Source organism: Phacochoerus africanus, chromosome 6, assembly GCF_016906955.1.
Source record: "Phacochoerus africanus isolate WHEZ1 chromosome 6, ROS_Pafr_v1, whole genome shotgun sequence".
Classification (NCBI taxonomy): domain Eukaryota; kingdom Metazoa; phylum Chordata; class Mammalia; order Artiodactyla; family Suidae; genus Phacochoerus; species Phacochoerus africanus.
Window position 1 is genome coordinate 31,459,673 of NC_062549.1, and position 21,161 is coordinate 31,480,833.

A 21,161-nucleotide genomic window follows, 5' to 3' on the forward strand; every position below is an offset into this window, starting at 1 on the left:
TGAAATGGAGTTGGGGGGGCTGAGAAATGCCAGAAATACATAGAAGCTACCCTGAAAGCATTCCCATTGGTCAGAGCTAGAACATTTTCATTATCAAGAAAATAATGATAACATTAAAATTATAAGAGGATAAAATAAATATCCATGAGTTCATATGAATATAAATAAATGACTTGAACAAATACATAAATGAGAAGGGACAAGTTTTCATAAAAGAAGAATTTCAATAATAAATACAGAAAGAATGAGAGAAAATAATTCAAGGTCTAAACCACAATAACCGTTGCTGCAGGCAAGATCCACTACTGAAGGCTAAAGCTGGGTGAAACTTTTAAGAGAAACATTTGCATAGCCTCAGAGTATCTCCCTACCCCATAATATATGTATACATATGCATAAGCAGTATATTTATATTCTATATATAGAATTCTCTCAGAAATTACTAAATGACACTTTTATTTTTTTATATTTTTCTTTTTTAAATTGACATGTGTAAATATTTCAGTCCATATACCTTAGAGAGATTACTTTTTGTTTCAGAGCATTCAGAATTTAATTGTCTGTAACGTTGAAAATGAGATACCTCCCTTCTATTTTCAGCATGTTCCATACTCTAATCAGTAATTCTTCAGATTTTTTTCCAGGGATCTCATCATCTAGTAGGGACTCTGTGTATGTTGGAGGTGTGAGCAGGGGAAGCAGCTCCCAAATCTTCTCTCACGATGACTGAAAAGCAGAAGGGTTAAATTATCCCTAGATGCTTCTGTCCCAGTGTGGTTTATCAGGGAGCTCCTTAGGTGTCATGGTGTCATCCTTGAAAAGAAGGTACTAGTTACATTGCATCTGGAAAAGGTCAGTGCCAAAGACAGGTTACCTCTGGTTGTCTTTCAGCTTTAACCACATGTTAAAGAGAAAACTTTTCTCTGGACATGCATCTTACCCACTAGTAGCAGAAACAATGTTATAAGCTGGAAATATAAACTGGAATCTATGGTATTCAACCCAGCCTATTTTTTTTTTTAATTTGTTTGTTTGTTTGTTTTATCTTTTTGCGTTTTCTAGGGCCGATCCTGCAGCATATGGAGATTCCCAGGCTAGGGGTCTAATCAGACCTGTAGACGCCGACCTGCACCACAGCCACAGCAACGCTGGATTCAAGCCGCGTCTGCAACCTACACCACAGCTCACGGCAACACCAGATCCTTAACCCACTGAGCAAGGCCAGGGATCGAACCCGCAACCTCATGGTTCCTCGTCGGATTTGTCAACCACTGCGCCACGATGGGAACTCCGACCCAGCCTATTTTGATGCAACTCTTGATACTTACCATGAAAGTATCAAGGACTGTCCAGGCAGAATAAGACATATGATTATCTTAACTCAGGCAACTGTAGTACCAGTAGACAATAAAATGGTGTCAGGCAGAACTGCAACGTGATTATAAAGATCTAGCTTGTGGTAGAGTGGGTGAAATCCAGGGCCTTACGAAAAAGGATAGCAAAATCTTATAAAAAGACCACTGGCTGCAAGACTTGGCTCTACTGGCTCTGTCATTTAGGGAATTCACTCAATTGCTCTAAGCCTCAGTTTACTCATTGGTAAAACAGTCACTGTGGTACAGATACGGTAGGCATAACACTTAATGCTCAACATTATGCGTATGTAATGTCACATTCCTCTGATCCTTAAATTAAGCTGAATCTTCTCCAAGCCCCTCTCTCCCCCTCAAACTGGCAGGGAATGCAATCTAAACATTATTGGATCTCCCTCAAACTTCCAGATTAAGACACTGATAGATTATTATTCATGACGTGTGAGAAGGACCCTTCATTTCTGGTTAGACTTCAATGTAGGACACACATTGATGCTCCTTGTCCAAGTCCTACATAAATTTACAAAGACACATCTGGGAATTTGGGGTTAGTAGATGTAAACTATTGCCTTTGGAATGGATAAGCAATGAGAATAGCACTGGGAATGATATCTAGTCACTTATGATGGAGGATGATAATGTGAGAAAAAGAATGTATATGTGTATGCGTGACTGGGTCACCTTGCTGTACAGTAGAAAATTGACAAAACACTGTAAACCAGCAATGATGGGAAAAAAAATCATTAAAAATAAAAAATAAATAAAAAGACACATCTGCTTTTCTGCCAGCAGAGAGAATAACTGAAGGAGCTGAATCATCAGACTGGCTGGAGGAAGGTGAAGTGGACGTGGAAGCATTGGTTCGAGTAAGATCAGGGACAATTCACCCATTGATGCAGGAGGAAGGAGTCTGTGTGTCCACCCTGTGTGCCTGTGATTGTCTTGGTTTGAACAGTTTCCTGTTAATTCTTTTGTCTTGAATTTTCATTCTTCTTCTTAAGACTTTTTGCTTATGATTTCTATATTAATGTCCTTTATTCTGTGTTCATCTGAATCACCTCCTTTCTCTAATATCATGCTCTTACTTTATTTTTATTTATTTTTTTTAGGGCCACACCCATGGCATATGGAAGTTCCCAGACTAGGGGTCGAACCAGAGTTGCAGCTGCCAGCCTACACCACAGCCACAGCAACACCAGATTCGTAACCCACTGAGGATCAAACCCGCTTCCTCATGGATACCAGTTGGATTTGTTACAGCTGAGCCACAATGGGAACTCCTCATTCTCTTACTTTAGTCATGATGATGAGTACATTTTTTCATTTCTTGTACTTTTTTTAACTTTCTGTTTGTTTTTCTTTTTCAGCTGCCCCCGTGGCATATGGAAGTTCCTGGGCCAGGGATCAAACATGAGCCAGAGCTTCAACCTAAGCAGTTTCAAGCAATGCCAGATCCTTAACCCACTGCACCCATCCAGGGATGAACTGGCACCTCCACAGAGAAAAGCCAGATTATTAACCCACTGTGCCACAATGCAACCAGGGAGACAGAGATCAGAGAGATGCAGGCACAAGACAAGGAATGCTGAGAGCCACCAGAAGGTGAAAGAGCCAAGGGAGGATCCTCCAGAGCCTCTGGACGGAGCATAGCCCTGCTCATACCCTGGCGTCAGACTTCTGGCCTCCAGACCTGGGAAAGAATACACTTTTCTTGTTTTACGTCACCAAGTGTGTGGGAATTGTTACAGTGGTCATGAGAAATTAATATGCTCCTTTTCCCTATGTCCAGAGAATGTCTGAGCTAGATTTAAGTACATTAGGGAGAGGAAAGGAGCAGGAATTTTAGCTGCTGGCCTTAATATTTCCTTCTGCTTTGCTGGAGAAAGGAACATGTATGGGGAAAGAATCTGAGAACAGAACTCAGGTCTCTGGCTCTTACCTGTTAGCTTTGTGACTTGAGGTATTTAAAATCTCTGACCCTTAGTTTTGCCTGAAAATAAGAAGGTTCCACTTGATTAAAAGATTTTCAAATATCATTTACAGATTCCATTATGACTTAATTTTTGGCTTTAATTTAAGCATTAAAGCACGCATGTTGAATTATTTACAAATTGCTTTAAAACTTTAACTGTGTTACCGTATTTAGACAGTGTTGACTACACAATACCACTGCTCACTCTGTGTTTAATTCAATGATTCTCAATTTGTGCTCCAGGGAGGAAAACATAGAATATCTTTGCTTTGCCACCTCCCTCCCTCCCAGAAATCCAGGCCCACTCTGAGATACTCTGATTTAGTAGGTTTCAGTATTCCATAAAGGATTTAAACTAAATATAGAACTACCCTTTATCATTCTTGATGATATCAATGGAACAATCTAGAGAACCAATATAAACCATCACTCCTTTTATTCCCCTTCATCCAAACCATTCAGCTGCTGCTAATATTCTGAGCTACATGTTGTCTTGTTAGAGCCTAGTGAGGCTTGAAGATCTTTGATTTCTTCTTCAATTTGGTCTTCAATATCTGTTAACATGAAACCCATACCCAGACCTGTCCTTCCAGGTACCCCATGTGGACCATCACTATGACCTTCTAACTCATCTCCTCCCTCTAGCATCTAGGCCTCACACTCACTCTATCACCATCCATAAACAGTTTTCATTTCATGTCTCTATTTAAAAAGCAAGGTAGGAGTTCCCGTCGTGGCGCAGTGGTTAACGAATCCGACTAGGAACCATGAGGTTGCGGATTTGATCCCTGGCCTTGCTCAGTGGGTTAAGCATCCGGCTTTGCTGTGAGCTGTGGTATAGGTCGCAGATGCGGCTCGGATCCCGCATTGCTGTGGCTCTGGTGTAGACCAGTGGCTACAGCTCCGATTAGACCCCTAGCCTGGGAACCTCCGTATGCCGCAGGAGCGGCCCTAGAAAAGGCAAAAAGACAAAAAAAAAAAAAAGCAAGGTACAGGGCAAGCCCATAAACCTCAGCTTGACATTTAAGGTCTTGTGATACCTGATTCTAATGTATACACTTATTTTCTTTAATTTTCCAATCTAAACCCTCTTCTTTAAAAAATGTACTCTTTAGCCTCACATGCTACTTTCATGCTATCATTTATAATGATCTCTATATGCAGAAATACCTTTATCTTCCTCTATAAACCGCAGGGGCTGGTTCTGATCCAAATGTCACTATTTCAGCCTATGCTATTTCCTTCTGTGAATGGCTACTATAATTTATTTTCCACTATACAAACAATACTTGAAATATTCTTTTGGCTACTCCACAGAAATTTCAGGGCTCCCAAAAGGACAGGCAGCTTTCCTTATCACACCACCCACCTTTTTAGATTCTACCTGATCCATAGAGACTCTCTCAACTGTTTGATCCCACATCTGTGTCCTCTTTCCTTTCTTTCTTTTCTTTTCTTCCTTCCCTCTTTTTTTTTTTTTTTTTCTTTTTTGGCTGCACCACAGCACATGGCGTTCCCAGGCCAGGGATCAGATCCGAGCCGCAGTTTGGACCTAAACCACAGCTGCAGCAATGCCAGATCCTTAACCCACCATGCTGGGCGGGGGGATCAAACCTGTGTCCCAGCCCTTTCAAGACACCACCCATCCTGCAGCACCACAGTGGGAACTCCCAGTGTCCCTTTTTCTTTTTCATCTTTCTACTCTACTTGGTCTCACTCGGCCTTCGTACCTTTTCCCAGTTTACCATTTAGTGTTTCCCAACACTGTCACATGTTAGAAGCACCTGAACAGATTTTAAAAGACTCCCAGAACCCACTGAGAGGAATTTTCTTAAACTGAACTAGTGTGAGGTCCAGTATTCCAAAAATACATACACATTAGCATTTTAACAATGTTCCCTTAGTGGCTCTAATGAGGGAACAGAGTTGGGAAGCACTAAACGGAATCAGATGACAAGGTCCTTTAGAGAAGCAATGCATTATATGTATATACCTCTCTGCCTTCATCCTCCATATAGTGGGTACAGTTCTAGGTAATTAGCAAAGATACCTTGGCTGACTTTCTTTTCTTTCTCCCTCCCTTCCCTCCTCTATCATTCTCTCTCTTTCTTTTTCTTTAAAGAGAAAAAGGAAGAGATTGGGGAAGGAAGTCCTGTTAAGAATACTCAGTTCTGGGAGTTCCCGTCGTGGCACAGCAGAAACGAATCTGCCTGGGAACCATGAGGTTCAGGTTCAACCCCTAGCCTTGCTCAGCGGATTAAGGATCTGGCATTGCCGTGAGTTGTGGTATAGGCTGAAGATGAGGCTCGGATCCTGTGTTGCTGTGGCTCTGGTGTAAGGCCAGCAGCTGTAGCTCTGATTCGACCACTAGCCAGGGAACCTCCATATGCCTCTGGTGCGGCCCTTAAAAAAAAAAAAAAAAAAAAAAAAAAAAGAACACCCAGTTCTGTCAGTTCTCACCTGAGGCCCGAGCAGCCTTCCTGTTCAGCCCTGTGGATCCCAAAGGATCTGGTACTTTAAGAGTATCCTGCAAAACTCTAGTAAGCATATCAGTTCTGTGCACCTGACCGTTTAGTCACAGCTAAGGTAAACAATTTACGTTTAAAAATAATTATTCTCAACAACACTTTTCTTTAAAAATGTTTTGTCAGAGTATTGGTATGCTATGCTTAGGGCTAGTGCCTTATGTTCATTATGTTACCAAATCCAGTAAGGATGAATAAGAGTGCACTTCAATCTACCTGAAAACTCTGCATCTTAGCCAAAGGGAAGGTAATTGCCTTTCCAGGTCAGGGTGCTTCTCAAACTGCAGTAGACTGCAGTGTTCTGTCCTGCTTGGCAACAGGTGCCATCTTATTGCCGAATCACATCTCTACATCTCTGGGTGGTCCATTAGATCCCCCATGATCTAACCCACATTATCTGCTCTCCACTGCCCCTCAATAGACACCCCCTTGGAATGAACAGATGTGTGACAACACGTTTTACATACCGCCAGCATGAAATTTGAGCATCTGTATTCATAGGAGTCACTCTACCATATCACTTCACTGCTCTTCAAAATGCAGACCTCCCTCTCTGGTAATTCCATCTAAAAGTTGGGTGCATTTGGGAGTTCCCCTTGTGGCTCAGTGGGTTAAGAACCTGACACTGTCTCTGCAAGGATGCAGGTTTGATCCCTGGCCTTGCTCTGACATTGCCATAGCTGGGGTGTGGGTCACAGATGTGGCTCGGATCCGGTGTTGCTTTGGCTGCGGCATAGGCCTCAGGTGCAGCTCTGATTCTACCCCTAGCCTGGGGACTTCCTGGCCATAAAAAGAAAAAAAAAAAAAGTTGGGTGCATTTGAACAACTATGGTGCCAATTTTACTTTGAAAGCCTTTCAGACATTCATGGAAGTGTTCTTTTTTTTTTGTGCTACAGTTGGGGGGGGGTAGAGAACAAAAAGATAGCGCTTATTATCATATATATTAATAATGAGGAAGTTTTCTATTTCCATAGCCTGGAGTTGCCAGCTCACTTATATTAAGTAGGTGCATATGTAGGACAGTTTACTGCTTTACTGCTTACTACAGCTACCCAGTACTCCTTTGAACCTATTCTTGCTACAAATAATAAGTATATTGGGCTTCCCTTGTTTTTCAAAGAAAAAAAGTATGCCAAACTTCTCCAACAATCTGGAATTTTATTCCATCCATATACATGCATAGTAACAACATTTGTTGAGAAATTATTTCTATCAGAAGTAGAACATTTTCTTTGTGATCACCAGGTGCAGTATTGCTACTCTTATATTTAAATAGATCTTATATATGAATTAAATTCATACTTGCAGCATTGAGTTTAGGGTTTCGATTTAGACTGTGCCTTTCAAAAGATAAAACTGATTAATACTACCTCATTACTTACAATACTGCTTCCAGTAATTTTGTTCATTCTTATAAAGTATTGCATTTAACAGCAAAGGTTTAAAAATTGAGACAGAGCTGCATCAGCGAAAGAAAATACAAGTACTATACAAGAAAAAAATTGCCATCTTCATTTAACATACATGTTTAAGATTAAGAAAATGGACAGAAACATACGGCTACATACAAATGCAAGGCCTAGTGACTAAGAGACTGTATCTGCTAAAATATAAAGTGCAAACGGAGCCTGATTATCCAAGAATTGAAATCTTAAGGCGAACTTATAGCATGTGTATTTAGAACAACTTTGCAAGTTATATTTTAGCATATACATATACCTGCAACAGCATATAAGAAGAAATCAAGATACACAAGTGCTTTTGAAGCTATTTCTAAAATGCTTTTCTGTATTGTTTGTGACTATTTTCTTTAAAAGCTACTATACAGTGCAAACCATATGAGCTACACAATAACTATACAATAACATTACAAATGACTTTAATATAAAGTTTTTAAATAAAAAATAACATAACCACAGCTATGAATACTGCTGGTAAAATAAATTAATTTTTTTTTGAAAATGGCACCAATAATACACCTTACTAATGGACTGTAATGAAATTACACCGTTAAGTCTTCAACTCAGCCATAAGGAATTACCTCCCGATTGCCCAGATGTAATTCCAACAGCTTTTTCGTTTTTGTTTTTTTCTGGACTGGGTAGAACAACATACTCAACACTGGTACCAAAGGTGATGGATGCTTATTTATTTAGTGATTTCATTTGACGTGTTCTGCTGCATGTGATGAGCAGTAAAACTTCTTGTGAGTTATAAAGTTTGAGAGGTTGTTGAACTGAATATCACACAGCCGGCAGTATTTGCCACTGGAGGGAGCTTGGGTAGAGCCATTCACACCTTTAGCTATGCTAGACAACTGGTCCTCTGCGGAAGGAATGCCTGGTGAGACGTTCTCGTTTGTGCCTAACGGGTTCTCAGAGATCCAGGAGGGAGACTTGTGACCATCTTCGTGCTGAGGGTTCTGGGCAATGTTCTCTTGCTGCGGGTTGGCGGCAGGTCGCTCGTCTTGCTTCAGTCCCCCATTCACGATGACCATGCCTCGATTTTTGGGCAACAGCGGCAGGGAATCTTTCTTCGGCCCCGCACACCCATTGGAAGCAGCCTGGCCTTTGGGAGAGTCATTTTCCGCATTTGTGCTTTGCTCCACATCAGCGTTATGGATGACCAGAGAACCAGAAATATAATCGCTTGGCTTTATTCCATAATACGGAGAAAGCTGGTCAGCTCCTTTGGCCTTCTTTATTGCTCCGGGGTAAAGGCATTGCGGAAGAAACAAATGTTTGTTTTCTTCTTTTGTCGCGATGAGCTGAGCGGCTTCACTAAAGACTTTCAGGCCCTGCAGGGTTGCTAAGTGGGAGGAAAATAAGTTTCCATTGGGGGAAGGCTGCTTCCGATTCCCATTTTTCTCGCATTTTATTATGCTTCTTTCATAGCCGACTTCAGGGCTGCTTCGTTCACTCTCTGGATTTGGAAACACTTTGCTGTCGAGCGAACCCAGGTCACTACGCTGATGTGCGGTGACCGGGCAGAAATTCTGCTTGTGGGCCAGGTAGTTCTCGACCTTGTTGAAACTGATCTTGCACACGGTGCACTCGTGGTAGTCCAGCAGCCTTTTGGGAGAGGCGGTCGTCCGCTCAGACTGGGATAAACATTTTTTGCTGAGATCGATGGGCACGTCCATCTCCAAGCAGGAGACGCTGGAATGGCTGGTGTCACATTTGGAAACCGGAACGCATTTGTTAATCGTCAGGGAAGTTTCCAAGTGCTTTGAGACAATTCCTGGAAAGATATCACATCTCGGGTGATAGCACTCTCCCAGCGCTTCCGTGGGTTCTTGAGTGGAGGTACAAGGATTACTGAGGTTGGCTACGTCAAGAAACCGCTGCTGGACCAGGGGAGGCCTTTGTTCCTGCTCAGGCAGGCACATCTCGTACATCTTCCTGCGCTTGCGCGTGCGCATGGTTCTCTGCATGGCAGGCACTTTGTTGGAAGCAGACCTCTTCAGCGGAGGGTCGTGGCGCGTAGCGCAGTAATACTGTTTGTGGACCATGTATGTCTCGTGCCGGCTGAAAGTAATGTTGCAAGCTTCACAGGTCGTCTTATTTGGGTCACTCTCCCCATCCACTAAGGGGACACTGGGGTTTTTCACATCAACAGGTTTTCCATTAATTTTATCATCATTACTGTTGGGAGTAGAGAGCTTCTTAGCTTGAGCGGAAAAGTCCTTGTCATGGCCCTTCCCATTTGGCCCAATTAAATCTAGAACAGTGTTAGAACTGATGCAGGATGTTTGAAGAAGTGGATTCTCAGGATCAGCAGAATGAGTGGCTGGGTTGAGAAGGTTTATAGAGGTTTGGCCCGCGTTGGGACTCACAGCCTCGGGCATCTTTTCTGAAACACCAGGGAACTCTGGGGACTTGGCCATCTGCTGCCATCGGCTGCTGCAGTAATGTTTTTTGTGCACTAGGTAATTATCCAAATTATTGAATGTTATGTTACATTCAAAACAGGTAGCCCCCTTGGGCATCAAAGGGCTGTAAATTACAGGTGGGTAGCTACTACTTCCGTGCCTCAGTCGCCGATGCACCAGTTCAGACATCTTGGCTAAGATCTCTGAAGCTTGAGGGACCATTGTGATGTCTTGGGGAAAAGCAAACTGAGATAGAAAGGGTCCCACAGGGAAAGAAGTTCCAATATTAGGCTGAACTGGAGATGAGGCGAGCCTTGGGCTAGAGGGCTCAGATTTTATTTTTGTGTAAGAAAAGCTTTGTTTGTTTGTTGCAGGCTGAATCTCAGGCCTCTGGTTAGTGAGAAAGAGCTGCGTCTTTTTCTCACACTTGTCCAGCTCTGTGTCTGAGCTCGCATCTTTAGTCTGCATGGCCTTTTGGCTCTGGGGTAGTTCGCTTCTGGTCAGCAGGTCTGTGGCTGGCTGTAAGCTGTCTTCCGTTCCACTTGGAGAGTGTTCCATGTCACTTTCTCTTGGAAGTTTGCTGCCAGGGACATGGAGCTCCTGGTGCTGCAATAACTCCCTCTGAGTCTGGAAGCCAAAGTGGCAGTGATTGCATCGGAAGGCAGCTTGAGTGAGATGGGAGAACAGGTGTTGGTGAAAGTTGATCACAGAATCAGCAGTGTAGCTACAGACGGTGCATTTTAGACTAGCACCAGGGGGGAGGAATTCTTCCATTTTCACTCCTGGAGAAACATGCAAAATCAGAATACTGAGAAACCACACATATTGGTTTTCTAATGATATGAATCATTACTAATGATTTGATGTCTTCAAGACAGGAGAAATGAAATCTTTCAGAATCTCATTTGTGATGTTAACTTTTTTTGTGTGACCATATGTGATAATAACAGCACTATATAGTTTCCAATGAGTATTTTGGCATTTCATGAATATTTTGACAGTGTAATGGGATAGGCATCATTATTTCAATTTTCAGGTCAGGAAACAAACAAGGAGGCTAAAGGAATTGATTATGGTAATAAAGTTACTCAGTGATGGAATCAGGCTTAAAGGTCAGATTTTATAATTTGTAATTCAATAACCTTCTTATAACAACACTATGTTCTACATTGGGAAGATGTAGTCTTTTATTAGAGTTGATAACCTGTGTGCAAATTATATAACTCTTAGTTATAGTGTGCTATAGTGTGTGCTAGATTAGGTCTTTATTCAAAAGAATCCAAATAGGAACCATTTTATAAAGTAATTCATAACCTCCTAACTCATCTTTGGTCCAACTTTAGAACTTTATTCATTGGTTTTACTGAACATGGTGTATCTCTATCTAGGGCTGATATTCAGCAGGTAGCAGGTACCAGTATGACTGATATAGTCATTTAGCACTGGCATCCATGCTGATTGATCACTGCTTGTTTATAGTTGTTTATTAAATATTTTGACTATCACCACTGGCTAGTGGGTAAGACCCAATGAAATACTGTGATTTATAAGAAACATACATTTGGCCATTCAGATGAGCAAAATATATTTCCCTATATATTTGGTCTTTATCCTTGGTTCCTGGCTCAGAGCTTCTAAAACTCTTAGAATTTCCTACGATAAAAGTGACATAAATATGTCTTTGTTATATTAATGTGTTGACTTTAGAAAGTGCTTAGGTAACATAAGGATAGGGGCTGATTTCTAGGAGAACCAACTCTGTGATTGGAGGGTTGGAACTTTCACTCCCCTCCTCTACCTTTGGGAAGAGGGGCTGGAGATTAAGTTCCATTGCCAATGGTCAGTGACCTAATCAACCATAGCTATGTAATGAAACCTCCATAGAACTCTACAAAAAAACAGAGTTCAGAGAGCATCTACGTTGGTAAACATATGAAAATTTGGGGAGAGAAGCAGGCCATGAGAGAGCACGGAAGCCCCTTGCCCATTTCCCCAACCTTGCCCTATGCATCTCATCCATGTGGCTGTTCCTGAGTTATATTCTTCTATAATAAAGCAGAAATCTGGTGAATATATGGGTTTTCTGAGTTCTGTGAGCCACTCTAACAAATTAATCAAACCAAAGAGGGAGAGGGGAGTCTTTGTAATCTCTGATTTATAGCAGATTGGTCGAAGCACAATAGACTGAAGTCTGAATTGGGGTGGGGGTGAGGGTCAGTCTTGCAGGACTGACCCCTTAGTCTGTGTAATTTAACGCTATCTCTGGGTAGTGTTAGAACTGAATGGAACTGAATTGTAGGACACCCAGATGGTGTCTGAAGAAGTACTTGAAAGGGGGTCAGGGGAAGCCCTTTCCCTATGAATTGGAATTGAGATCTGGATACTTTTAATTAAGGTCAACTCTTCTTTCCATTTGTTGGCATACGGTTAAACCAGGCTTGGTTCATCCTCTCTGCACTCTAGACTAAAATGAGAATAGCCTTTTATATTCATAAGAGGAAAATATGGAGAGAAAATTGTCCTATAGAGATAAAAAGGGGACTTCTTATATTTGTCTCTTTTTCCTCCTTAGCTAATAAAATACTCTTTTAAAAAAATTATTATTGAGCTGGCAAGATCCTTCTATCTCTATTTTTGTATTGTACGTGACTTTACTCACCATGTGAGACAACCAAAGTGTTTCTGCTTCCCCTGCTTTATCACCTACATAAAGACAGCTTATTTGTAGGGAAAGAGAAGAGGATGAGTAGAAAGGAAATTGCCTATTTATATAGGTGCAAAGACAACAGCTTACACTGTACTAGGGCACTGGAGGTTGGAGTTAGTTTTTTTAAACTAAGCACCTATTTCAGTTTTTAATTATTCAACCCAAGCAAAGGAAGTCACTCAGAGGTATCTTACACGTTTTGTGTTCTAGGTGATAAAGAACTGATTCGCCAAACTTGGTTTGCCCTATCCAAGAATGTTCCAGGAAATATCGAAAATTAATATAATTCTGTGCATTTGATTCACTTCAGATGTTTTTAAAATATAGAGATTAGAGTACTATGTGATGATACTGACAACATTTGGGTGTACAACTCCAAAATAAATGGGAATAGTTGCCACCTTGCTATTAAGAATTGGCTTAAAAAATTTTTTTCTAGCCTAATTTTTCTTAAAAAGTTAAAACATAGCACTACAAGTGGTTTTATTTCAAAAATCTCCTTAAGCTGTTATGATGCACAATCTGGAAGTTGAAAGCATTTTATAGATCCATATTTAAAAGTTAATTTCTCTCAAGTGTGATTTTTATTGGATCTAACAAAATAACAGCTTTACTTCAATTCAACAAATACTTATTTTTATGTACCTACTATTTAGTCCCTACCATGTGAGAAATAATATGGTCAGATTCCAAAGATGACTTGATCCTTAAATGAATGAATATTAATGACAATATACAAAGGGTATTGAGATTTTCTTTCTAAAATTGATGAAGAAAAAAATAGAATAGATAGAAAGATTTGGACTGTGCATTGAGCACTATAGGTTATTAGGAACTATACTCAGTATTTTGTAATAATCTGTAAGGGAAGGGAATAAGGCATCTGAAACTGACAAACGTGTGTGTGTGTGTGTATATATATATATATACATACATGTATATATATATAATATGTGTTTCTATATCTATCTATATCTTTTTTTTTTGTCTTTTTGCCTTTTCTAGGGCTGCTCCCATGGCATATGGAGGTTCCCAGGCTAGGGGTCTAATCGGAGCTGTAGCTGCTGGCCTATGCCAGAGCCACAGCAATGCAGGATCTGAGCCAAGTTTGCAACCTACACCACAGCTCACGGTAATGCTGGGTCCTTAACCCACTGAGCAAGGCCAGGGACTGAACCCACAACCTCGTGGTTCCCAGTTGGATTCATTAACCACTGCACCACAATGGGAACTCCATATATCTATCTATATCTGAATCACTGTGCTTTACACCTGAAACTAACATGACATTGTAAATCAAGTATACGTCAATTAAATTATGAACAAACTCACACTCAAGTCCTTTGAACAGAATATATTGACTGTATGTGATATACAATAACCAGTGGATACAGCAAGTTAGTTTTGATTTTATATATATATGTTTATATGTATTATGAATGTAGGTACAGGCATCTATATGCATGTGTATAGAGAAAGAATATCATCTCCTGGTGCAAAAGAAGAAATAAAGGAGGTACTTACCACTGTGTGAGTTGAGGTGCATTTCTAGAGCTCGGGCATTTGAGAAGCTCTTGGTGCATTGTGGGAAGGGGCACAGACTGGAAATCTGAGGAGTGCTGTCTTCGTTCTCCTCTGACACAGGGGCAGCTTCTCTTTGCCTCCCGCTGCAATAGTACATCAAATGGGCTTGCAGATTCCGCTCACTCCTATACCAGATGCCACAGGACTTGCAAGGGAATATATCCTCTGCAGACGGAGAGACAGGGACACATTAGCTGCTGCCCATTGGGAGCCAATCATGGGTAAAGCAGCATTTGGTTCAATTTTCCTCAGAGCTGGCTTTTAAGTTCTGAGTAGACAGTGACAAGTGCAGTCTTGGGTGGTGTTCCATAGTACAGGAACGAGCTTTTAAAAGAATGTTACACTCAATGTAATTTACCTTCCCACAGACACTTTAGAAAGTCGTACTGTAGGAGACTTCCAACATAAAGCACAATCCTAAACTGTTTATATTTGTATTTCTGGTTTAGAAGAATATGCATTTATAAACAGCAATGTGAAATTGATTAAAAGGCCTGATGGCTGAACTAAAGTTAGCCTTGATGCCAACTCCTGACATCATTTGTTCATTTAATAAATTAGTTACCATGCCTTCTCAGTGCCAGACTCTCTTTCAGGCTTGGTGTAAAACAAAATGAAAGACCAAAGAGCTCTTAAGGAGCTTAGATCTCCTGGAGTTGGTGAACGAGTGGTCAGATCATTACATTAGAATATGATGACGTTTCTGATGAGGTATCTGAGCGGTACATAGGGCATGAAAGAGACACAAGGCTGGTGAGAGAACTGGAGGGAGGATGAGGTCAGAGAAGCATTTAGAGGGAAGAGGTGGCACTCCTTAGACAAGCTGCAAAAGATGAAATTAAGCTAGTCAGGGAGAGACGAGGATAGCGTCTTCCTGAGCAAGGGGTGGGCCATGGGAGCCACAGGGAGACGTGTGTGGAGGCTGAGAGGCTCATCTGTCATCTCAGGCAAAAGGCTGGGAAAGATGAGGTTGTGGAAGGCAGGGACAATGAAAGACCCTGTGGGCTTTTTTAAGTTTAGTTTTCTATCTCAGTAGTTATGGAGCTCACTGAATCATTTTAAGCAAGAAACTGCCAGAAGCAAATATGACAGAATCCTCACAGAGGAGTTGAGTTTTAAAGGTAGTGAACTTAGAAGACTCAGACAGGTAGGGGGTGACTGTGGTAACCTGAGTGAGATGTGACAAAGTTGGAATTATCCCTAGGACATGTACTGTTTTTTGAGCCATGCTATAATATGTTAAGATATGTATTTCCCATGGATTCATTTGTGGAAAATTCTCTGTGTGTGTTTTCCCCTTCATTCATTTATAGGTGAAACATGTGAGGCTGGGTGACTTGCCGTATCTCGTAGGTGGGTGAACTGCGATGGGAAAACCCAGGTGTAAACACACTTCCATAATGCCTCAATGGCAAGGGGACAGAGGGAGGAAAAGTTACATCGAGGAAGGAGACCCGATGGAAGTGACAACCACTACTTAGCAATCAGATGTTAGAGCAGAGAGTCGCGATTCCCCTTGGTACCTAGGCTTTTTGAGAGCATTTCTGGGTTAAGTGATGGTTTCATTCATCTCTAGAGGGACTGGAAGACAGAAAGGTGATGAATTCAGGCTAGGGCACATCAAAGGGAGACTGAATATGACATTACACTGTACAAACTTGGCACTTTTTGTCTTGAAAGGGGGTGCTGATCAGAGGGATGCCAGATAACACTGTAAACTGTGACTAATCCAGGCACAGGGGACATATGGCCACATTAGATACATGGGATTTGATATTTCTGTGTGAAAAAGAGAGGAACATTGCAAAGATGGCCACAGAGGTGTGAAACTTGGCAGAAACTGAGGGACTTGTGATATATAAATTGTTAATGTGCAGTTAGTACATGACAGTGACGGAGATGGCTCAGGAAGGTCCTGTTGAAGGAGATAAGGAGAAAATTAAGGGCCAAATTCTAACAAATGAGAAGGACAGCAGGTACAATACAGAATTTCAGAATACAATTTAATTACAAAACCATATACTATTAGTGTTTATCATTTAGCCCCTCTTACCCAAGTTAGTTACATTTACACTTTTCAGAGGGCTACAGTCTTTAGTCAAGTGTTTACTGAAGCAGGATGACTTTACCTAATTAGCTAATTTAGGAATGCGAACCAAGGCTGCAGCATCTATATTGATTTATTTGGGATTAATAGTTACCTTGCTGTAGAAAGCAAACAGATTATAATCTCAAATATAATTAGAATTAACAGTCATATAGTGGAGCATCCCAATAATATAAGGTACTCCTAGTATACTCGGTAGCAAAATCATTTTGCCTCAGATTCAAGTGGGGTCCATGTCACTTTAAGTTCCTCACTATCCAAATCAAAGTAAAAATCCAGTAAAGAAAATGATGACATTTATATTAGGGAAAACCAAAAATACAGCTTGGGTTGGGTGCACTGAATCCATCGGTTGCATGCAGAGTAATTCTAGATACACCCAAGAAATTCCTTTAACTGCTAGGCCACTAAGGTATTAGTAACTGCTGCTCATGCTTTCTCACAGAGCTAAATAAAAGTAGAACAGACTTTATAACTCAGATCTTGAGACTCCTAGGTCACTGATTTTTATGTCATAGAAAGTGTCACTTTGTATGTTGAAGAAATTTAAACTAAGTTCAATAGCACTCTTAACAGAATATAATCACAAAGATATCTGCCAGGGCATATTTTTAAATTCTCCATATAAAGTATTCTACGCTTATCAGTATTTTTCTTTGTCTTATTTTTATGTTTTTTTATATAAACTGATGTCTTGATTTATCCAGCCTGCATTTCCACTTCCTTAGTATATCTAATGAAATTTGATTTTGTGTTCTTTTTTCTTATTAAGTTTTAACTCTGGCTCTTCACACCAAAATTATTCTACCATAGGAGCAACAACGAAAATGGCTGGGCTTCTTATAGCTAAGTAGTCTTGAATATTGTTTACTTTAGAATGTCAGTTTTTGTGTGTGACATTCAGAAATCCAACCTGAAATGAATAACTTTTAAGTGTTCTGTTTATACTCCCATGGAAAGTGATCTCTCTCTCTCTCTCTCTCTCTCACACACACACACACACACTTAAAAGTTGGAGAGAAGATAAAATCACAACACTGGAGAAAAAAGTCTGTCCCTGGTTGCCTGTCAGTAAACATTATTTTTTTTTTTTCTCCCATAAATACCCATCACCACTACAAAGCTATTGTACTGGGCTATTGCACTCAGCACTTACTATTGACAATAGCTGTAGGCAAAATAGAAGCCATGGCAGCTTGCTGAGGAAGCAGCTGAATTGAGTCCAGCAGGCGCGCAGGGTACATCCCTTCTGTAAGAGTCATCTGACTGGCAGCTTGTAGCCTTGAGTCAAAATCCACCACAAAGGCAATTAGCTCTTCACCCTCAGAAATGGCCTTCGTAGTCGTGCACCAAAGCTGACCCCCTATTAAGAAGAAAAAAGAAAGAGAAAGATAGAATTGACATGGAATGCTCTAGCCTCTGTACCCTGGATTGATGTCAACAGCACCTTCTCGTGTTTTTCACATCATTTTCTACTGGGGTGGAGTGTTTCATCAAGACAACAGCTGTCCTCCTCTTTCCTTTGTTAACCTAAAACAATAAAACACCCAGTTATTTTTACCAGTGACGTGGGTTTATTTGAGAATCGAAAAGGATTGCAAATCTGGGACAGGCAACTATAGAGAGCCGCTTGAAAGTCTGGTAAAACAAAAGAGGAAACTCTTAATAGAGAAGGGGGAAGGTGGAAGGTGGAAAGGGCTGTTATAAACAAAAAGTCTATTGGAAGAAACTGGAAGTTCGAAATATAGTGGCTTTTCATTGGCTGAGTTGTTACAGTCGCTTAATGGCTGAGCCTTCGTCAGGTGAGGCGAAATGATTTCTTCCTCCAGCTGAGAGGCATTAAGTACCATCATTTCCTGCTAGAGATGCAAAGTCCATCACTTCCTGTTGCGATCTGCACTGAAGTCTAGTGGTACCTGCCAGCTCCCGCTTCTGACTTCTCTACTCCATTTTAGTGAGCTTTTCCCTTTATTAATTTTCCTACCTCCTGTGTGGAAAATTGTATTCCTTGCATTAAATGAGCTAACCAGTGATCAACAGTAGGAGAAGGCTAAGAACCAAGTATAGACATAATCTGTTGAGAGTTTTGTCAACTTTGCCTTCTGGTACTTGGCTTAATCATTAACCATGCTATTACATGGTATACTGCCTAAGAACAAGCATGGTAGGGATCCAGCCATAAAGTTTATTTCAGGTGAGCCTTTGAAGTTCCTCTTTCTGTTCTTGATGGAGGTAAGAAGTTATTTCCTCCTCTCTCTGTTCCTCCCTCACACACCTTCAATCTTCCCCCCAATACTCATACACACACACACATACACACACACACACACATATATATATATATATATACACACACACCAGATCTACCCCTACAAAGCAAGTAAACAAAGTTCCTAAAATTTAGAAAGTTAAAATAACATTCCAATTAGTTCTACTTTCCTTTTACTGCTGTCCTTTGGGGTTGAGGGGGAGGGCTGAGTGATCATTTCTTATGTAATTTTCCTTATAATGCAGCTTCTTTATCTCTATTTACCCTGATTGAACTTCTTGAAAAGAAGATATGCCAAAAATCCTTTTCAAAAAGGCTTATTTAAATAAAGATTTGTTTAAATGAAAAGAACTCTTTCTTCAAACAGTAAGATATACTCTGGCTCTGTGCTTCAAATGATCACGTGTGGTACATAAAAAAGAAAATTAACTATGCAAGTACATCTTCTAATGTATTGGAATGCGATAGCAAATGCTCATTTATTTAACATGTTTAGACAGGCAAAGCACTTATATATTGTTATCTACACTCTCAGGCCTAGATATGTATCCTATACAGTTATGCCTGAAATAATATGGCATACTTGATATGTGATGCTTTTTTCCCTCATTATGTATATATTGCAAGGCTATATATTGTACTCATTAAACAAGGAAAAATTATACCCATTCTGATAAGTAATATTGCTCTGTTTATCTTTCAGCATAACTGCCTTTTCAACTGCACTTCATTTTTTCCACCCTCGGAGAGATTATAGTTTTTAAACAGTTTGTGAGAAAAATCAGGTAGAAAAAAAAACCCAAAAAACAGCATATGATAGGACAGAGTTGCACAGAAGATTCAAGACATTGTTTTAGAGAAACCTTGGACAGTTAATTAAACCAGCTGATTAAATTTTAAAGGTAAGCCAACAAAACATCATTCATGATACTACATGTTTGTGGAAAAAAATAAAGCTAACATTACAGACCTCAAATTTATATGAAAGTTTCAAAGTAAAACACAAATAGTGTAAAAGACTAGAAAACAACTTTATTTTTTTTTCACTTTGGCCCTAACATAGCTGGAAAGCAAACAAGTTTACCAACATTGAGAAAGATAAATATCATATGACATTACTTATTTGTGGAATCTAAAAAAATGCTACACATGAACTTATTTATAAAACAGAAACAGACTCACAGGCAGAAAATAAATTTACGCTTACCAAGGGGGAAAGGGGGGCAGGAGGGATAAATGAGGGGTTTGGGATTAAAATATACACACTACTATATACAAAATAAAGCACAAAGTTCCTACTGTATAGCGCAGGAAACTGTACACAGTATCTTGTAATGATCTATAATGGAAAAGAATCTGAAAAAGAACATGTATGTATATAACTGAATATAAATATATATAATTGAATCACTTGGCTGTACACCTGAAACTAACACAACATTATAATTATTTCAACACAAATCTTTTTTAAAAGTTGAAAAACAGATTCACTTTGGCATTGATTTATTTATGTACAAGTATAGACGCTAAATGGTATCATTGTGGAACCAGATGAGTGTTGCAAAGTACTAAGTGGTGCTGTTTCTGCTGGTGAGGCTTCTTCCCCCAGAAGGCTTCTATGTTGGGCTGCCATGCCTTCTCTGATGTGCACACAGATCCAAACTACTTACAGCTATAGACAAGGTAATCATTTGCACCTTATCTTTCCTCTGGGAAACAGTTTATTAAGTGAGTCTGTGTGACAGAGAGGCGGGGAGGGCAGAGGCAGGCACTGCAATTCAGGTTTATTTCAGAGACTGGTTTTTTTTTTTTTTTTGGAGTCACTGGGTTTCAGTGTTGAATGGATTAACTTATATTATTGGTAAGAGTTTACCATTTTTGATAAACTTACACTGTTGTTAAATCTGGCTCTGGCTGTGCTTTACAAAAGGCAAGTTTTGAACTTGGGTACCCAGGAGAAACCGATATTTTAGAGAAGGCAGGGCTCAGCACATCTTTATCACAGCTGTGAGCTCGCTCAATAGCAGGATGACACTGAATACCTGTACTCAAACTTTGAACTGAAAAGATCCAATCCATAAATAAAATGCACAAAATACTAAGTGCCAAGAAAAATAAGGAGGAATGATTTTTTTCTACATTATTAAGCAGCCTGGCTGTGGTAACCCGTATCTGTGTTTTCTGACATGCTTAGGTAATGTTTCACACGTTATTACCTTTACCATTTTCCCTCGTTTTATGGTTTTTTTCAGGGCACAGCCTTTTAAAAGGATAAATTAGACTGAAAATGTACTGTCCAGGTTTGATGAGGAAGTCAGTTGTCTTAGGATTTAATCTTTCAAATCATTCATTCATCAGCTATGCACTGAACTCTCCATGTATGCCAGGCGGGGTGCGATGGCTTCACACACAACTTCACATACAAGCTGGTACACACACATCTAAGCAGACAAATTATGACATTAGGCGTCATTCCCTAATGCTAAAGAGAATGTGAGAGGAGTGGGTGACTGAGACTTCTTAGGGGAGTCAGGCAAACCATCCAAGGCGACTTTGCTATTAACTCAAGAAGAATAATACAAACAACTTATACAACTCAACAGCAAAAAACCCAACAACCCAATTGAAAAATGGGCAAAAGACCTGAATAGACATTTCACTAAAGAAGATATACAGATGGCCAACAGGCCCTTGAAAAAAGGTTCAACATCATTAATTATTAGAGAAATGCAAATCAAAACCGTTATGAGGT

The 21,161-nt window shown here is 40.1% G+C and overlaps 1 protein-coding gene across 3 annotated transcripts in view; it reads right to left on the minus strand.

Annotated features, from left to right (window-relative positions):
• Window positions 1-7,009: 7,009 nt before the first annotated feature.
• ZFPM2 (zinc finger protein, FOG family member 2) overlaps window positions 7,010-21,161 on the minus strand; it is a 482,004-nt gene continuing 467,852 nt past the window's right edge. For all 3 annotated transcript variants that reach the window (XM_047783432.1, XM_047783429.1, XM_047783430.1), the window contains 3 exons: window positions 17,297-17,503; window positions 13,974-14,198; window positions 7,010-10,524 (listed from right to left, as the gene is read on the minus strand). In XM_047783432.1, the coding sequence (XP_047639388.1) occupies window positions 8,033-10,524; window positions 13,974-14,198; window positions 17,297-17,503 (2,924 nt within the window). In that variant the 3' untranslated portion in view covers window positions 7,010-8,032. The remainder of the gene's footprint in view (window positions 10,525-13,973; window positions 14,199-17,296; window positions 17,504-21,161) is intronic.